This window comes from Telmatherina bonti (assembly GCF_933228915.1).
Source record: "Telmatherina bonti genome assembly, chromosome: 6".
Classification (NCBI taxonomy): Eukaryota; Metazoa; Chordata; class Actinopteri; order Atheriniformes; family Telmatherinidae; genus Telmatherina; species Telmatherina bonti.
Window position 1 is genome coordinate 10,169,854 of NC_136624.1, and position 19,391 is coordinate 10,189,244.

Genomic DNA, 19,391 nt, shown 5'->3' on the forward strand with positions numbered 1-19,391 from the left:
CAGCAGTGATCTGTACTTAACAGGAGATTTTTGATGGAATCACACTGAAAGGAAACCTGATAAGGTCTGTCCCGGTCTCTGAGACAGTTCTCTAAGGAAACTGTCTTGTTGAATCAAATCCGGCTTCAACCTTTGAGCCAGCTTTCATGCTGCGGTCTGAAACGCAGCCGAGTTCTGATCCGCATCCCTGCTGCTAGTCTTCCTCGTGGTCGGCCCAGTCTGACTGAATCTATTCGGGATGAAGACACTGACTCCATCATCAAGCCAGCAGATGGCTTCACCTGGTTTCACTTTGTTTTGTTTTTACCTCAGAAATGGTTCCCAAACAAAGCTTTGTGTCTAAAATAGTTTAAATCTGGAAAAACAAACGAGTTATTTTCATTTAAAAGCACAAAAACATCCTATAATCCCAAAGAGGAGGCTGTTTGGCACCAGGAAGGAAAAACATGTAAAAATGAAACCGAGCTGTGAGTCTGAGCCCTGCAGGAGTCTCACTTCATCTCAGCACCAGAAACTCTGCAGGTTTCATGCAGTCATGTCTGACCTTTGACCTCCAGGCGGACCTGGTTTTCTGCTGTGCCCAGGATGCTGTTAGCCACACAGGTGTAGGTGCCCTCGTCCTCAGCTTGGGCCTGTTTTATCGCCAGGGTACCGTTGATGTAAACGCGATACTGACCACCATCCAGCCCGCTGCCTTGTCCATTCTTAAACCTACAACCACAAAACACATCAGTTCATTCTGTATTCCACGACATGACGAGTCTGTCAGGGGATGAAAAACACAATAAAAGATAAACTAACAAACTTTAGATTCTTACCAGCGCAACACCGGTAAAGGGGAGCCGAAGAACGGACAGTCCAGGAAGGTCCGGTTGTTCTTCGTCACTTTGATCAGCTGGTTTTTGGGGCCCAGCATCCTAGGTGGCATGTCTGCAATGAGAGACACAGTTTTCCATCAGAGTCACAATGGGAATCTTGTAATATTATTTATATTTGCTGCGTTCCAGCTGCTTGGGCTTAACGTCTCACCGAGAACACTGACAAAGGCGTTGGCCAGCAGATAGCCGTGCTGGTTGGAGGCATTGCACTGGTAGACGGCACTGCTTCCAATCTGCACCGAGCGGAAGATGATGGTGTCGCCCAGAACTTGTCTGTTCGGGTTTGGAGGGGCGGCTGTGGTGAGCAGGAGGAGGGATGAGCTTCAATGACACTTTATTAGGTTTTTTTTAATAGTAACATCTTGTTTTTCAACTCATTTTACTCATAATGCATGATAAATAAAGACATATCACGTAAATAAACTCTTTATTTAGACAGCAAACAGAGGATGTTAGAGGATCAGGCTGAAGTACTGACACAGCAACTGGATTTTCAGATATTCAGCAGTCAAACAGAGTTCCTACTTTCTAGAGGTTGTCCATTGATGAGCCACTGAATGTTTGGTTTGGGGTTTCCGTTGGCCCGACACACAAGGCGTCCATTCTCCTCTGGAGCCAGCACCAGGTTTGAAGGTTTATCCAGCCAATAGGGAGCCGCTGAGGTCACATGATACGAGGTTAGCATGTTTGCATGAATGTTTCTGCCTGTAGGATCAGCTCACCTGTAACCTCCTCACCTTTGACCTGAACAAAGATGGAGTGTCGTATGCTGCCTAAGTGATTGTTGGCCATGCAAACGTACTCCCCAGCATCCTCTTCTGACACGCTGATGATCTTCAGCGTCTTGTTGTGGTTCTCAAGCTTCACCTTCCTTCCAGACAGGTCCCCACCCCTCTTAAACCACTTAATGGTGGGAGTCGGGCTGAAAAACAAGACAAAAGTATGGATGCCATTAGCATCCTCCTGTCCTCTCTGCCCGACCCAGCCGAGAGAAGAAGTCAGCAACTCAGTGCAGCTAATATGAATTATTTTCCTCTGAAAATAAGCAGAAGAGCATGATATCAGGGTGGTTTGTTTATTTACTGATCTTCAGCTCCTAAAACTCCAACACATTTTTTAGCTAGTTGGGGAAACTGGAGCTTATCCCAGAAGTTATTAGGCGAGAGGCAGGGTACACTGTGGACAGGTCGCCAGTCCATCACAGATACAAATAAACACTCCCACTCACTGCAAGGAGACTGTAGAGTAACCACAGTCTTAACCTAACATTCGTGTCTTTGAACGGTGGCAAGAAGCCGCCACACATGGCAAGAATCCACGCATACACGGGAAGATACGTGTAATCGCAAAATATAGCGTCTCTCTTAATATGGAAATTATCCTGCCAGACTTTTACCACATCAGATAGCTTAAATCGGCAGTAATGTCCAATCAGACACACTCAAAGATCAACAAGTCATAATTTTAGTCCTCCTTTATCAGCAAAAGTGACCCCAAAACACCAAAAAAAACCAAAGACACCATGCGGTCTGTAATGGTTTTTGTTGATTCACTTAAACATACACACACACACATATACACACACATAGATAGATAGATAGATAGATAGATAGATAGATAGATAGATAGATAGATAGATAGATAGATAGATAGATAGATAGATAGATAGATAGATAGATAGATAGATAGATAGATAGATAGATAGATAGATAGATAGATATAGAGGCAGAGAGATGTAGTCATATATATATATATATATATGTATATACATATATATATATGTATATATATACATATATATATATATAAATATATATATATATATATATATAAATATATATATATATATATATATATATATATAAATATATATATATATATATATAAATATATATATATATATATATATATATATATATATATATATATATAAATATATAAATATATATATATATATATATATATATATATAAATATATATATATATATATATATATATATATATATATATATATATATATATATATATATAAATATATATATATATATATATATATATATATATATATATATATATATATATATATATATATATATATATATATATATATATATATATATATAGGGACACAATCTTTTATGAACTTCCTGCTCACTTGTTGATCTTTGGCTGTGTCTGATTGGACATTACTGCCGATTTAAGCTATCTGATGTGGTAAAAAGGTTTGGCAGGATAATTTCGATAATGATCTTATTTTATTATGAAAATGTGATTATGGTGCTGTCATGGATTAAACACTATATTTTACGGCAGGATTGTAAACCTCCTGGACAGGATATAAATGCCTGGAAAACTTCCATAGATCCCCTATGGTGGAGATGGAAAGCTCTCCTTAAAGGTAAACTATCCATCGCACGTTACACACCACCACTCCTCAGAAACTGTTGATAATGTCAGGGATGAACTCAGGGAGCCAGGGATCTCGCAGAGTTTTAAGGGTTAAAATTATGAGCTTTTATCCAGACTGAAGAACAGTTTTTCATATTCGATTTCCTTTTTTGTCATATAAGCCTGAAAAACACAATAAAACCACCTGAAGTTAAACGTAAACTGAACCAAAAGTGCAGCTTCATGTTAAACTACTGTTTCCACTTCACTGTTTTCCTTCATGTTAAAACACAACACAGTGAAGTGAAAAGACATTTTCTGACCCTCTGGAGATTAATTGTGCTCATGTTTCTTGGTGTGATGTGTTTTGGGCTGACAAGCCAACCCCTCTGGTCATTTTGACTCAAGTTAAAGACGTCTCAACTGCCTGAATGTGTGTTTTAGCCTGTGACATCTCAGCCATTTTCTTCGTCAGATTTATTACGGCAGAAAAACATCTGCATCTTTCAGCTGAATCTGGGCTGTTTCTAACATTCAGGCTTTTTGAGTGACTGTGTGTGTGTGTGTGTGTACTCACAGGCCTGCAGCAATACACTCCAGCTGTAACTTTTCATCTCGCAGCACCATCTTGGAGCTCTCGCTTCCTGTGGGTGAGAGGAAGGTCGGCGTGGTCTCGGCTACTCTACGGCCTGCAGATGAGGAAAGACAGGTTAATACACACATAAACACATTTGCTGAGCCTTAATGCATGATTCACTTCCTACAAGCAGCTAAACATCTTCTCTCAATGACTCCAATCCACCATTATTATTGCGACAGTTTGCCTCTGGCCTTCCCTCTGCACAAGGCTTTGGCTCTCTTGGATGTCAGCTCAGAGGCGACAACAGGCTATGAAAAAGTCTAAGAGCCTCTGGCTTCTCTCACAGGAAGACATTAGGACCTTCAGAAACAACAGCAGGGTCATTGATCCTGCTTTGTATAGACAGAGGAAGCACAGATGGTAATGGCTGCCATTAAAAGCTTTAAAGAGAAGCAGATCCGTATTGTTTCTCCGTGAGCTGAGATTAGAGGAAGATATTCAAGGTCATATATTTGATACACTAGTCTACAGCACGACATTCGACCTTCCCGCAGGGCTCGGTAACAGGACAAAGCCATAGTCGTACATTCCAACCCATAAGCTCTGTGTTTTCCTCTATATTCGACTTGGAAGGATTTTTATAATCTAGAAAAAGTCTGTAAATATATCCAGACTGCTCATTTGGCTCTACAGCAGTAGTAAATCCACAGTTTTACATTTGTATTTAGGTGTAAATCTTGAGAAATAAAACACAGTTTCTCAGTTCTCTGGTCCAAACCACACATCCCTGATGAAAATATAATCCTTGCTATAATTAGCTGATGTTTAACAGTTTAAAAGGTGCATTTTCATTCTGCTTGTGGACTTAAAATTGTTTAAGATGACCTCAAACAATTCCCAAAAAAAGATCAGATAAAATTAAACTGAACAGAAACTCAGTCCATGGAGCCAGTTGTACACTTCATATATGAAACTTTACAACATCAGAAAACCTTCCAACAAATATAAACTGATATAATCTTTATCTGCAGCTACTTTTGGTCTCTAATCCTTTACAAACATAATATGTGAGCCAGAAAGTTCTGAAGACTGGATTAAAGTCCTGCTGAAAGGGGTAGTGGTTTTATTAGCATTAGCATGTGATCTGATGTAGCGCTAATCTGGATTTGTTGAGGTGGATCTGCTGTTGTTGATGAGACGGAGAGAAGAACAGCGTTAGAAATGAGCTGGTTAGAGGGGGGAAAGGCGTCAGCTGATGTTAGCGGCCTGAGAAGACCTCCTACACACAAAAAAAACACTGTTGTGCTGCTTTTCGTTGTGTGTTCATTAGTAATATCAAAGATGCTAGCATGTGTGAGCTGTTAGCTTCCCTGCTATTTCTCCCACTCCCACACAGCAATGCAAACACCAGGGGACTTCATTTCCATACATATATCACTATTAATGACAGCAGCGTGAATCCAGATTGAATATTCATCATAGGAGCTAATCCTCCACTAAGCCGCTAGCTTGGTCTCTGACTGGGAACATCGTCTCCCATCTTCCCCTGGGCTTTGCTGCTCCCCTAACTCAGCCAACTGCACATATGCTGCCACTTTGGCTGATCTGCTCCCGCAGCTATGAGCGTGTGCAGGAGGTGTGTGTCATTGCAAATTAAGGCTAATTTGTAAGTTGATAACTGCATGTTTATTCATCATATGTGATCAATTAAGACTGACTTTGAAGATGGGCTTTGCATGGAGATGAAGTCTTATTCTCCCACTAACTTGGTTATGATGTCCTGTTGGACTCAATCCTCTTTGACTGTGTCTGAATCATTTTGTAATAATTTCAAACATTTTGTGAGGAACAGAGAAAACTATTCAGTGACAAGTTATGTGTTTTTTCCTTGTCTAATTATCATATCATTTAATTTGCCATATCCAATGGGTATATGAATTTTTATATATATATATATATATATATATATATATATATATATATATATATATATATATATATATATATATATATATATATATATATATATATATATATTATAAACACTGTGGGAGAAAGGATAATTAACACTGAGGAATAGACTAAAAGTAACAAAAAAAAACACCTTAAATTTGCTTAAAGCAATAAAAGAATGTTCTTGTTTCCACTGTATTGGTTTTTCCCCAACTGTCATAATTTTAGTCCTCTTTTATCAGCAAAAGTGACCCCAAAACACCAAAAAAGACTCAAAAGACACCATGCGGTCTGTAAGGTATGGTTTTTGTTAATTCACTTATCTTTTTTAATGAATCATACACACATCCATACACACACATACATACATTAAATTTCCCTTTGGGGATTAATATAGTATATTTAATTTATTTTTCATTCATTCATTCATTCATACATGTTATATACATACTGTACATATACATATATATATATATATATATATATATATATATATATATATATATATATATATGTATATATATATATATATATGTATATATATATATATATATATAAATACATACATATAGATAGATAGATAGATAGATAGATAGATAGATAGATAGATAGATAGATAGATAGAATGATGTTAATGTTCAACCATCATTTCTTCGCACAGTGTTTATTAGTATTATTGATCTGTTTTCTGATAATATAATACTGTTAACTGTAGTAAAAATATACCCTTTTCTGATGAGGTAAATAAATACAACAGCAAACGGCCTTCGGCAGTTGTTTCGGCACAACACCAGGCCTCTTCAGGACGAGGGAGGGTTCCACACCTACACTGCTGCTCGTTGTGAAGAGTAAAGCCAACACATGCTTTTGATAACAGTCTCCAAAAGTCCCCAACAACACCATAAAAAGTCATCAGATCATTTAAAAAAGACTCGCTTGGGGTGTCTGAATACTTGCTGAATGTAGCAACTAAGGTAACAAAAGTGTTGAAAGTTGTATCAAAAGCTTTAAACGGGGAGTAAAAGCTGCTGTTTGAAGAGCCAGAGTACAGAGTTAGGCAGGGTTAGAGAGGTTAGACTGAGCTTTTCTGACCCAACAGATTAGTGTGCTGGCTATGTTACCATGGAAACAGATTAAAGGGGGAGTGAAGTTGTCTGCACAGGAAGAGACTCACCACCGTAGGGGTCAGAGGCATTGTAAGATGTCTCATTATACGGCTCGTCTGGAAACAACAGGCATATACAATGACTGATCAGTCCTCAGACAGAAAAAAAATCTTGAAACCATGGAAGCAGTGATGACCACTGAACATAGCTGAAAGAAACTGCTTCAGTGACTTAAAAACATGTGGAAAATCTGAGAAAAAGAGGACATCAGGACATTTTATATCAAGGCAGCGCTGACTGAAGCCAAAACCTTTACAAACCTGCGTTACAAAAACATCTGGGCTTTTACATGGGATGGGAACATCTGGACTTTTACATGGGATGGGAACATCTGGACTTTTACATGGGATGGGAACATCTGGGTTTTTACATGGGATGGGAACATCTGGGTTTTTACATGGGATGGGAACATCTGGGCTTTTACATGGGATGGGAACATCTGGACTTTTACATGGGATGGGAACATCTGGGCTTTTACATGGGATGGGAACTTCTGGGTTTTTACATGGGATGGGAACATCTGAGTTTTTACATGGGATGGGAACATCTGGGCTTTTATACGAGATGGGAACAGCACGGTTTTTACATGGGATGGGAACATCTGGGCTTTTACATGGGATGGGAACATCTGGGCTTTTACATGGGATGGGAACATCTGGGCTTTTATACGAGATGGGAACAGCACGGTTTTTACATGGGATGGGAACATCTGGGCTTTTATACGAGATGGGAACAGCACGGTTTTTACATGGGATGGGAACATCTGGGCTTTTACATGGGATGGGAACATCTGGGCTTTTACATGGGATGGGAACATCTGGGCTTTTACATGGGATGGGAACATCTGGGTTTTTACATGGGATGGGAACTTCTGGGTTTTTACATGGGATGGGAACTTCTGGGTTTTTACATGGGATGGGAACTTCTGGGTTTTTACATGGGATGGGAACTTCTGGGTTTTTACATGGGATGGGAACTTCTGGGTTTTTACATGGGATGGGAACTTCTGGGTTTTTACATGGGATGGGAACATCTGGGCTTTTATACGAGATGGGAACAGCAGGGTTTTTACATGGGATGGGAACATCTGGGCTTTTACATGGGATGGGAACATCTGGGCTTTTACATGGGATGGGAACATCTGGGTTTTTACATGGGATGGGAACATCTGGGTTTTTACATGGGATGGGAACATCTGGGCTTTTACATGGGGTGGTAAAGGGAGGTAAAAGTAATTATCAGTTCTGGTTTTGTTGGGCTTTGAGGGGGAGAAATACTGGAACTATTTCCCAGTGAAGATGCTGTGGACACAGCTCACTTCCATTTCAAGTCCCCAGCCATGATGTTTCATATGAAGGAACACATCACTTCTCCTGCCTGTGAAGGTGCTGGAAGCTCCGTACATTTTAGCTTCAGTCACAAATCATAAACCATTCCAATGATTTCAGACAGCTGTGACGCTTCCATGTTGTGGGCCTTTCAGGCGTGTCCTCTGGAAACTGGTGCAAGTTACTGGATACAGCGAGAGGGTCAAGATGCTTCCTCTGGAGGGATTTAACCAGCTTGTTTTGGTGGGTGTACACTGCTTTAAAGCAACATTTTAAAGCCCACCAGCAGCATGAGGCTGAACCATAGACTGTATATAAAGAGATGGACGTAGCCTCCGTGACATCACCCATAGATTTCTGAAGAGCTGAATTGAAGTTTGGTGGGCGGTTCCTACCATCGCCATCTTGGCAGCGTCATGTGCGTCATCTCGCCCAGAAAATACAAGTATGGGCAAAGAGGTGGAGCTGAGAGGGGAGCCGTGAGCGTCATGGTGGATGATTGACATCAAGCGAACTCCAAGCTTTCTGTAGCTAAGAGCTAACCGAGCTAACCCTGAGATAACAGCAGCTAACCAGCTAACAGAGGTAAGCGGGCCAAAGCTAAGTCACGTTGTTAACCGGCTAAAAACCGCGTTTGTTCTACGTTCTTCTGACTTAACTTGAGATTTTGTACCTGTCAATCAAAAGGACACGCCCCTAAATATGCCGAACTTCGAGATTAAATTACTTTTAAACAGGCAAGTTGGAAAAAAATTCCCTCCCCCCCAGTTGTCATGAAGGTAAACCTCACCTTCCAGGCTGTAAATGTGTTTATATCTACCGTGAAGTTGGTCTTTTTAACATGGGAGTCTATGGGGATTTGCTCTGTTTTGGAGCCCCTAGTGGATGAAGGAGGAACTGTAGTTTTATGCACTTCCACATAGGCTTCACTTTTAACCGGCGGAGGTTGCCGCTTGGGATGAACACAAGGAAACAGCCTGCACTAGTTTTCATATAAAAACTGTTAACCTGCCACTTTCTGAGCTTGTGGATTCTTACTTGTTTGAACTTTGAGCGTGAAGGGGTTCTTCTGCTGGATGGTGTGTGTAAACGGGAAGCGAGCGTTGCAGCTGTAGTCCGTCTCAGCATCTCGAGCCAAAACATTGGAGAAGTACAGGTCTCCATTCAGACCCATGGACACTCTGTTATCCTGACGGATGGGCAACATAACTGATGGACACAGGAAGAGGACAAACAGACACAACATCAGCATGCTTCACTTCTACACGATCAATGAACAACAGTTCCAAACTGTCTGCTTATAAAACTTTCTGATAATTATGAAAGACTAATCCACGTATATCCAGAAGAAAAACGGATTTAAATATCTGTCAACGTGGCATGTTGTTGGTCTGATTATCTACTGGAATTTTACACACTCTAGAGTTTACAGACTTTACAGAATCAAGAGAAAAGGTATGAAGAAGAGAAAATATCCAGCGAGCAGCAGTTGTCTGGACCAGAATGTCTGGTTGATGTCAGATGAAGCCGTATGGGGACCAGGCCAGCCGTCCTGATCATTCCCAGACGCTCAAAGAGTCTGGGCTTCATGACAAGCTGATCTGAGTTCACATGTCCAGATGACATATTAATGATATGAACATGAAAATAGCTAAAACAGTTGCTGTGCTACATAAACTCAGACACCAGGTCTGTAAGTACATCCACGTTCCTCCATAAAGCTTCTATCTACAACCTGACTCCCCCGTCCATGTAAAGCATGCTCTGCAGCATCCTCCAGAGAGGTGCTTGGTACATAAAACTATCACTGGTTAGGGATTCTAGTGTTGGACGTGTTGATAAGAGAAGAATCAGGAAGACATGAAGTAGGATGATGTGTTAGCGTGAAGTGGTTCTTACCGCTGTTCATCCAGAAGGTGAACGGAGGAGGAAGGCCCGGAGGGGGGTTGCACGGTAGAACCAGAGGGGAGCCCTCAGTCACGGAAACCGGATCTAGAACCTCCTTCGGCCACAGCGGAGCCTCTGAATGAAGAGGAAGAGGAGGAGGAGGAGGTAGAAATGAATACATGTTAGAATTTCATCAACTTAAAAAAGAAAAAACCTGATTGCTGGAAAAACACCAGTAAAAAGAAAACTTCTGGAACATAAGGGAGACTTCACAACTTCCTCCAACGAGTGTGTCTCAAGCTACTCAGCAAAACTTCAAAAATAAATATGGTTCATTGATAAGTACTGATAAATAAATCAAATCAATCGTAAAGAAAATCAAACATTTTAAAATAAAAATTAAAAAAAATACAATATACTGTATGATAATTTAAACATTTGTATAAGAAAAAATATATTGAAAATAACAAATGGTACAGACTAAGCAAACTGATAATTAAATTAAAAACAACCTTAAATTAAAAAATTAATGGTTTAATGAAATTGATACTGAATAAAATGAAAAATTATTTTATAAAATCTTATGACATATAATTTTAAATAAAACTAAAACATAATATGAACAAAAGTGACATAATTAGAACAAATTAATATAATTGAAAAATCAGTTTTAAAAAAACACATATATGGGAGCAGACCAGGAATAGGTCTCTCCTCAAACAGCTCTACTTGTAAGGTAATTACTGCTGCGTGTGGAGGACATTGCGGATATATTTCCTACTGTAATGGTTATAAAACCTGCTTCTATACGAGCATCGTGTTACTCTGAGAAAGAAATTTATCTAATTTCTCGTCTATAATCCTGTGTGAGGAAGATGAGTGGAGTTCTGAAGATGCAGCAGAACTGTTCAGCAGATATCTGAGATGATTTACGTTCCTGGAAGCAGCTGAAGACTTTCTCTCCAGCAGACCAGCAGAGAAACTTTGTAAAAAGTTGTTTTTCATGCTGCTGAGACTGAAAACTGCTCCTGAAACAAGCTGGAATAGTTTGTGAAGGCGTAGTTATAGTTAGTTAGCGAGTCCTTACTGGAGACCCGGAGCAGGATTTTGTTGGTCAGAGCCACTCCAAAGTCATTACTGGCGAAGCACTGGTACTCTCCTTCGTAGTCGTCCGGCCGTTCACCACTGCGGAACCCGATCTCCAGCGTTCCCGAACGCTTCCGCATCGTCACCATCGGGTTTTTTCCAAAGTTGAAAAATTTCCCATTCCGTCGCCATGAAAACCTGGAATAAATCACAGCATTAACTCTGCAACCTTCACAGAACATGAAATGTGCATCAAGCAACCAGGAAACCATGGAAACCGGGTGTATAAAACAACCTTCTGGTGGGTTGAACCGAACCAACTTTGTCACAGTTTGACAATAAAAATTATTAATTAAATGAAACATTAATTTATTTATTTCCATATTTACATTTGTATAAAAAATAATGTGATATAAAATGAAACACTGATGCATTATAAAATACAAATGTAATATATTCATAAAAACATAAACACAAGATAAAAAAAAATCCAAATTGTCAATCAATAATCTGATCATTTGTTTGAATATTAAATAAAAATCATTTTTTTAAAAATTCTTCATAATAAATAAAAAATAAAATGAATAAATAACTAAAATAAAACATTTTAATACAGTTGAATTAAACTTATTACAATATTTCAAAATAATTGACATTTAAAATTACAATTTATTTTTATATCTAATGCCGAATAAAACAAAAAATTAGACAAAAACCTACATAAAATAAGAATAATTACTTTGAAATTTTATACAAATATCATATTATAAATCAAATTAAGAAATAATCCAATTAATATGCATAGTAATTATTTTGATTTGACTGATTTTGTGTCATTTCAAATTCAAAGATAAAATAAATCAATTAATTAAATACAGGATAAAATAAAACATAGAATTTAAAAGATGTAATAAAATCTAATTAGAAAATAGGAAAGGAAACTATATTTATTCAGTCATTTTCTGACACCGCCGAATCCGATGAAGGGTCACCGGGGAGGTGGAGCCGAGAGGCAGGGTACACCCTGGACAGGTCGGCAGTCCATCCATATATTATTGAATAAAATTAAATTTAAAAGTAAGATAAGGAAAGAACGTGTTGAAAATCAAAATTGCAATATGAAGAATGACTTATTAAAATATTAATATAGAATAAAACAACATAAATATTATCAAATAAATACCAGCCTAAAGTGAAAACATAAAAATGTTCAACACAAATTAAGTGGATATAAATATTCCAGACCAGTTTTAATCCAGCGGATTGAACCACCTTCTGCCTGAAACTGAACTTTAAATCAGAACTAGCTGAAAGACGACAGACTGGGGTCAGGGTGTGTTCCCATCGTGCACCTTTTTTCAACCCTCCCGCTGGGCGCCAGCCCTGTTTAAATTCTGTATTTCATTCATTTTACTGTGCTAACTTTCTTTTTGTTGTCGTCTTGTTGGGATTTCCATCTGAGCTTTTCTGTCTCACTGCCAGATAGAAGCATGGTATACCTGCAACACCTCATCTCTGAAACACATTCTCTTAATGGCAACCAGCAGCTTCGAAAGAAACAGCATGAAAAGAGACGACAAAAGGTTTGTTGGCATGTTGTTCGTAATGTCAGCATGCAGATCTAATTGTTTTAACAGCCAGATAACGGAAAAAATCCCTGACCTGTCATCTGTTTATCATCTTCTATTACTGCGCTGCCATATGACATCCAGGCAGAAATCCTCCGTGCCACATGCTCTGCGTGTGCACACACTAATGCTGCTGCTAATCCTGCTCCATGTTAGCAGAGCGCCCTCTGATCAGGGAAAAACACAGAGCGCTTACATAAGTTGTTCCTATTTTTAGTGAAGAGAGTGGATTTTTTTTTTTTTATTGTCATTTTTATGATGCACTGAAGATGAGTTGGGCCCGTTTGAAGAGTGCAACCTGGACAGAGGGAGCATTATCAGGGTGTGTGTTGTGTGGTGACTGACTGGCTGCGAGTGAATGAGTGAACGATCACTTTTCGTGAATGTTTCATGAGTGTGAATGGTCAACTGAGTACATTATCAGAGCACAAAGCTTCTCCTGGGAAAAGCAGAAGAAGTCTGTGTGCAGAAAATGCCTCATTGTGTGAGTATGTGTGTGTTTTCACAAGAATCTATGTGAGTGTGAGTGTTTAGCTTACATAAAGCCAGCCTGTCTCCAGATAAACAATGTGCCACTGTCCTGACCGGTCATACTCCCAGTGACGTAACCATGTGTGTGTCAGTGTGCAACTTTGTTTTGTGACTGTAACACCAGAACTGAGCAGCAACACAACTCCGCTGTTAGGATGGAGGCACTGGTTTAACTGGGCTGCAGAGAAACTTTGGGAGCGGTTCAGGTTTTATGCAGCTGCAGCAAGAAGAAGAAGAGAGATGTGCACATGCAGCAGGAAACAGCAGCAAAAAGCTGCAGCTGTCAGCTGGAGACAGAGGGCGGCATGTGTCCCTCCCAGTTAGAACCCTCAGGTCCCGTTCACATGGAGGAGGAAGGGCAACCAAAGAGAAAAGTGCTGGGTGAGGTGAAAATGTGCTGCTGTGTGTTAGATAGATGGAGATGTCACATGTCATCAGTGTCAGAGAGGGAGAAGGGAGGTGGCCTGGCAGACACAGCAGAGGGAAGCAAACACCAAGGCCAACAGGTGAGCGTGAGGATGGAGGGGAGGGATTAAATCCCCATCAGCTAAGTACAGGTCTCCCAGACCAGGGATCCCCCAGTCCTGCTCCTGGAGGACCGGTGTCCTGCAGGTGTTCCTGCTGGAACACACCAGACTCAGACTCAGGCAAGCTCTGCACACGTCTGCTTAACACACACTGATTTGAATCAGGTGTGTTAAAGCGGGGACACTTAAAAAACCTGCAGGACACCGGACTTCAAGGACATGGATTGGGGATCCCTGTCCCAGACTGCTGCTGTTTCCTGATGCCTGCATCTGATTGGGACAGAAAATTCAGGGTATTTTCTGATGACCAGCCAGATTTTTCTCTTTTTTTCTGTTTCGTTTTAATTAGAAATTGTTTCCCATCACAGCTTAACAAATTAAATTAAATTAAATTAAATTAAATTAAATTAAATTAAATTAAATTAAATTAAATTAAATTAAATTAAATTAAATTGATCCTGACTGAAAGAAATCATCTTTAATTATCACTTTTCAGCCAGTGGCCCCCTAAAGTCCGGGTCCCTGACTGCAACCCCACCATTACAATGCAGAGCCATTCGTTCACGCTGCACACATTATAATCTAACTCTTCACCCTCAGACCCCAGTGTGAACAGTCTACCAGGGCGTCCAGCTCCAGTCCTCCAGGGCCACAATCCTGCGTATTTTCAAAAACTGTTAAATCCATGTAATGTTAGTGAGGCTTGTTGGAACAGGGTTGCATTGAAAACCTGCAGGACTCGGCCCTCGAGGACCGACTTTGGACACCCCTTGTCTACAGATAGTGACACACATGCGCAGCATTTGGCACACTGATGGTAGAAATAAATACACTCGTCTCCGTCTGTGTTTTTTTTTTTTTTTTTAAGCTGTTGTACAATCAGAGCCAACAAAGTTATGATTTAATATTAGTCTATTGTTTACATGTTACCGCATCCCGCCTCCTCTGGCGCAGGTTGTGGCGTCTGTCTCAGATGAAATGTGACAATTATCATTCAGACTGAAGTCATTTTAAAGCATCAGCTGTGATTCAGGACAACACAGACAGCAGACTGGGTCTGATTTAGAAAAATCTGCTTTGTGCACTTCAGACAGAAAAAGAAAAGGTAACATGTGTGTGTGTGTGTGTGTGTGTGTGTGTGTGTGTGTGTGTGTGTGTGTGTGTGTTTGTGGAGAGGGTGGGGGGGATATAAATCTGCACTATGAATGTAATGTAAGTGTCTTTGCAGAATATAAACAGCTGATGATTCTAACCTTTATGATGAAAGTCCTGCAGCGTCATTAGCAACGCTGAGCAGATGAGAGTCAGATTAGGTGTTATCTACAAGCATCCAGTAGAAATCAGAGACACATGAATCACAAAGCTAGTGGGGTCTGGTAGCTCTCAGGTAAATTCATTTCAGCCTCCTGAAGCCTGACGATTACAAAAAGACGTCCCAGAACAAAGTTCTCACTTCTCAGCAGATGTAACAAGCTTCAGCTGAATCAGGCAACTAGACCTGCTTTCTCCTGAATCTGATTGGGCGATACTGAATCAATAATCAAAATCAAATAACTGCCAGATGACTGCCAACACCCCCCCCCAAAAAAACACCTCACTGTCCCCAATTTAAGAATAATGCTGTCTCTGAGCTCCCCTGGAGGGCAATACAGCCCCCCTTGAGAAACAAAAATGTACTTTAAGGGGAAGCAGTAATTAAATAATAAGAAAGAAAATATAAATTGGACAAAAAAAATCATATTCACTAAATAGATTTAACTTAATGATCATCTTCAAATTAATTCTAATTCAAATAATTTCAATTAGAATTTAAATACATTTTTATTTTATTTCAGATCAATCTTAGAATTATGTTTAACATCACTAAAATTAAAATGTTTTAACTTACGAAGAAATATATTTTTTGATAACAACAACAACAGGTCCTGTGATGGACTGGTGACCTCTCCGGGTGTATCTTCCTCTCGCCTGATGGTTGCTGCAACAGACTCCTGCTTCCTGCAACCCGGAGTTTGTCTGAGCGGTTTAGAAAATGAATGAATGATTTTAATAATAATTATAATCTTTATATAATCCCCCAATTAGTTTAACTTTGTCTTTAAACTATCTATTTCAACAAATTGTCTCACAACAATCTTTATTCATCATTTTAAACTTAAGGGGAGTGGTAACCCGGGGGTTACAGAGGTGGTCTATGGCTGGGGGTCCCAGGGGACCACAGAATTCTCCCCCAGTACTGAAACACAGCAGTTTTCTGTTCTCCAGTGAAATCTGGAGATGAATTTCCAAGTTGGAAATGATAAAGTACTGTTATTATCATTAGTATGATTTAAAAACAGCTGCCAGCGAAAATAACCTGAAGTAGAGGAAAAGCAAGAGATATCTGCTGGAAGTTCTCCAGCTGTGCACATCTGGATCCTGTCAGCTGGTGCAGAGGTATGTCGTCCTCCTTAACTCTGCTTATCTGTGTGGAGGTGACGAAGGGAGCCTGTGCCGACCTTTCATACATGTAGAGATCAGGCCTTTATGTGTGAGTGCAGAGTGCTTACGTTGGCACTGGGTTGCCCTTGGCCTCACACTCGATGATGATGTTATCTCTGGGGTCGACAATGTAGTCCTTCACCGACTGTTTGGTGATAGTGGGGGGCTGCTTCACTGCAGAGGGAGCAGAGAGACAGACAAGGTCACATCCAGTCCTGCCTTCATCATGTCAGAGATTTCTGGTTTAAAGTCATGAAACCACATTATTATTTCTTCATCAGGCGCACGTCAGTGTTTCATAGACAGCTGTCCAACCCACAAATATTAGATTAAACCTACCAATTACCAATATCATCGGCTGATATCAACAATAAAAGGAAAAATATCAGAAATTATTGGTATCAGTTTTTACTTTTGACACAACTTTTACACAACATGCTTGTATTGTATATCTCAAACTCTTCAGCTGTGTCTGCTCTGACTCAAAATGATCAAATATAAGAGATGCCATGTATAGTTTTTCAGATATCATTCGATATCAGTATCAGAAATTAAGGTTTTGACAAAATTGGGATATTTGATATCAGTGGGAAAAAAAAGCCAATATCGAACATCCATCCCTCACATATACACATATATATATATATGTATAAATTAAACATATACATATATATATATATATATATATATATATATATATATATATATATATATATATATATATATGTTTTTTTTTGTTTGTTTGGTTTTTTTTTTTGTTTTTGTTTTTTTTGGGGTTTTTTTTTTGTTTTTTTACGATGGTGATCGGTTGAATTGGGACAATGACAAACACCCTGCATAAGAAGGTCCCTGACCCACACTCAGGGTTTCATTAGTGAGGGTCAGCAGCTGCTTACTGGATTCCTTCCAGTGAAATTAGCCTGAAACATTTGCAGCTGCCAGCTGAGGCGAGGAAAGAGTTAATGAGATAGAAACATGTTAAAAAGAAAGACTTACGGTCTTGCTGGATCTTTGCTGTCAGTCCAGAGTGCAACAGAAGGAAAGCAGGGAGAAAGATGGACACATCGTGATGACGTTGTTAATAATGTTAGACGGTTACTGTGCTCAGTACAACCTGGGTGTATTCATCAGTAGTTTCCAGCTGGTCCAGTCACTACATTTAATATGTTCATCCACACTGAAACTCAACTTTATTGTCGTTATTATTTATAATTGAAGGAGAAACGTGGGAGTTTACATGTTTTACGTCTCACTCCTTGTCAAATATTTACATGTCTTATGTGGATTATCTTATTTGTTTCATATTTCTCTCTTTTTTAAACTTATTTTATGTTCTATATTTGAAATAAACCCTTTAATCCAAAGTGGTCACAAACAGCAAACTGGTTTATAAATAAGTTATGTTGTATTGAGCCATGAGTTTAACCTCTCTGACTGGTGACCATTTAACTTCTGCCTGACAGCCACTTCACCCACAACACTGCAGATCAAATGATTCCTTCTTTTTCCAAGATATTTTCTTTTCTTTTAGGTCAGTTTGAAAACATCAGTACGTCTGCTGAGGATTATAGCAGACGAAACATCTGGACCAGGTGAGATCCACCGCTAGACCTCAGCGTAAGTTAAGGAGACTGAATCTGCTGTTCAGAATAAACGAGTGAGGACTCACCTGTAAGGTGTTCCCGTGTCAGAGCAGGATGAACAGAAGCCAAAGGAGACACAAAACACATTAATCTCATATCAAACACAAGAAACAAACCATCAAACTGTGGATTTCAGCAGAAGAGTGTGACCAGAACTGTTTTAAAGCTCCAGGTCTTCATGTCGCATCTAAACATGAAGAAGAAATTTATTTCCTACATAATGTGCTCACATTCATAATGAGTCGGTAAAGCATCATCTGTGGACTGTGTCTGTGTGTGAATGTGTTCAGAGACCTAATCAATACAGGTCAGAGAGGGGCCGGGTCCAATAAAGAACATTGGGGGATATCCCATGATGCACTGGGCTCCTCTCTGCTCCCTTTATGTAGAAACATCTGGCATGACTATTCTTATTGGTTTGTGTTTGTCTCCGTCTTCTTCTTCTTTCCTAACAGTTATCAGGTGTGTGTGTTCACACCCCACAGATAGCCGTCCTTCCTGGTTCTGGTTCTGATGGAGGTTTTCCAGTCCACCTCCTCCTCGTGTGGCTCGGGATGGAGGGTTGAATAAAGGAGAGGGTTTGATGCAATCCTGAGTGAGGAAATTACTTTATGGACTGGTTTGTTACAAACTGGGATGAACTGGATTCTAACTGGACTACAGTCCAGTCTGCAAACGTGACTTGAGACGACTCAGTTGGAAACCACTGCTGTATAAATAAAAATGGATTTTAATTAATTGATGAATTCATAAAGGAGAGGTCAGAGGGTCGCCACAGTGCTTTCCAAAAGTTCTTTGTCAGGGATGTGCACGTGTGTGTGTGTGTGTGTGTGTGTGTGTGTGTGTGTGTGTGTGTGTGTGTGTGTGTGTGTGTGTGTGTGTGTGTGTGTGTGTGTGTGTGTGTGTGTGCCAGATCAATAGAGCATCATAAGTTCAGGGTTATAAGGTCAGGTTTATAAAACAGGAGGGTGGGGGTTGGATGACAGAGCAGCTGACAGCTGCCTGCTCAGTGTGGGTGTGTGTGAGCCAGGTGTCCTGAAGTGTCACATAGTTTTTCATTGTTAAACAGAAAGAGGGGGTGTCAACAGAGTCAGACATTTCTCCTTTGTGTCTTTATTCCCAACACCACCCATTACTTGTAAAAAGGGACAGGTATGCACATATGTGTGTGTGTGTGTGTGTGTGTCTTCTGGGAGTTAATCTATATAATATATTAAAATATGCTTTCTGGAATCAATGAGGAATCATTTTTAAAAGTCCTCCCAGAATAATTAAGCAGTCTATTGTCATGATAATTAAATATTGATTATTGGG

At 39.6% G+C, this 19,391-nt stretch overlaps 1 protein-coding gene across 7 annotated transcripts in view; it reads right to left on the minus strand.

Moving 5' to 3' along the window:
- nfasca (neurofascin homolog (chicken) a) overlaps nt 1-19,391 on the minus strand; it is an 89,327-nt gene that overhangs the window by 44,576 nt on the left and 25,360 nt on the right. For all 7 annotated transcript variants that reach the window (XR_013771360.1, XR_013771361.1, XM_079242946.1 and 4 more), the window contains 11 exons: nt 16,503-16,608; nt 11,269-11,465; nt 10,194-10,316; nt 9,333-9,503; nt 6,975-7,022; nt 3,845-3,956; nt 1,616-1,800; nt 1,404-1,535; nt 1,030-1,173; nt 819-930; nt 545-711 (listed from right to left, as the gene is read on the minus strand). Coding sequence is in view for 5 of the 7 variants with exons in the window: in XM_079242946.1 (XP_079099072.1) it covers nt 545-711; nt 819-930; nt 1,030-1,173; nt 1,404-1,535; nt 1,616-1,800; nt 3,845-3,956; nt 6,975-7,022; nt 9,333-9,503; nt 10,194-10,316; nt 11,269-11,465; nt 16,503-16,608 (1,497 nt within the window). In the remaining 2 variants the exon portion in view is untranslated. The remainder of the gene's footprint in view (nt 1-544; nt 712-818; nt 931-1,029; nt 1,174-1,403; nt 1,536-1,615; nt 1,801-3,844; nt 3,957-6,974; nt 7,023-9,332; nt 9,504-10,193; nt 10,317-11,268; nt 11,466-16,502; nt 16,609-19,391) is intronic.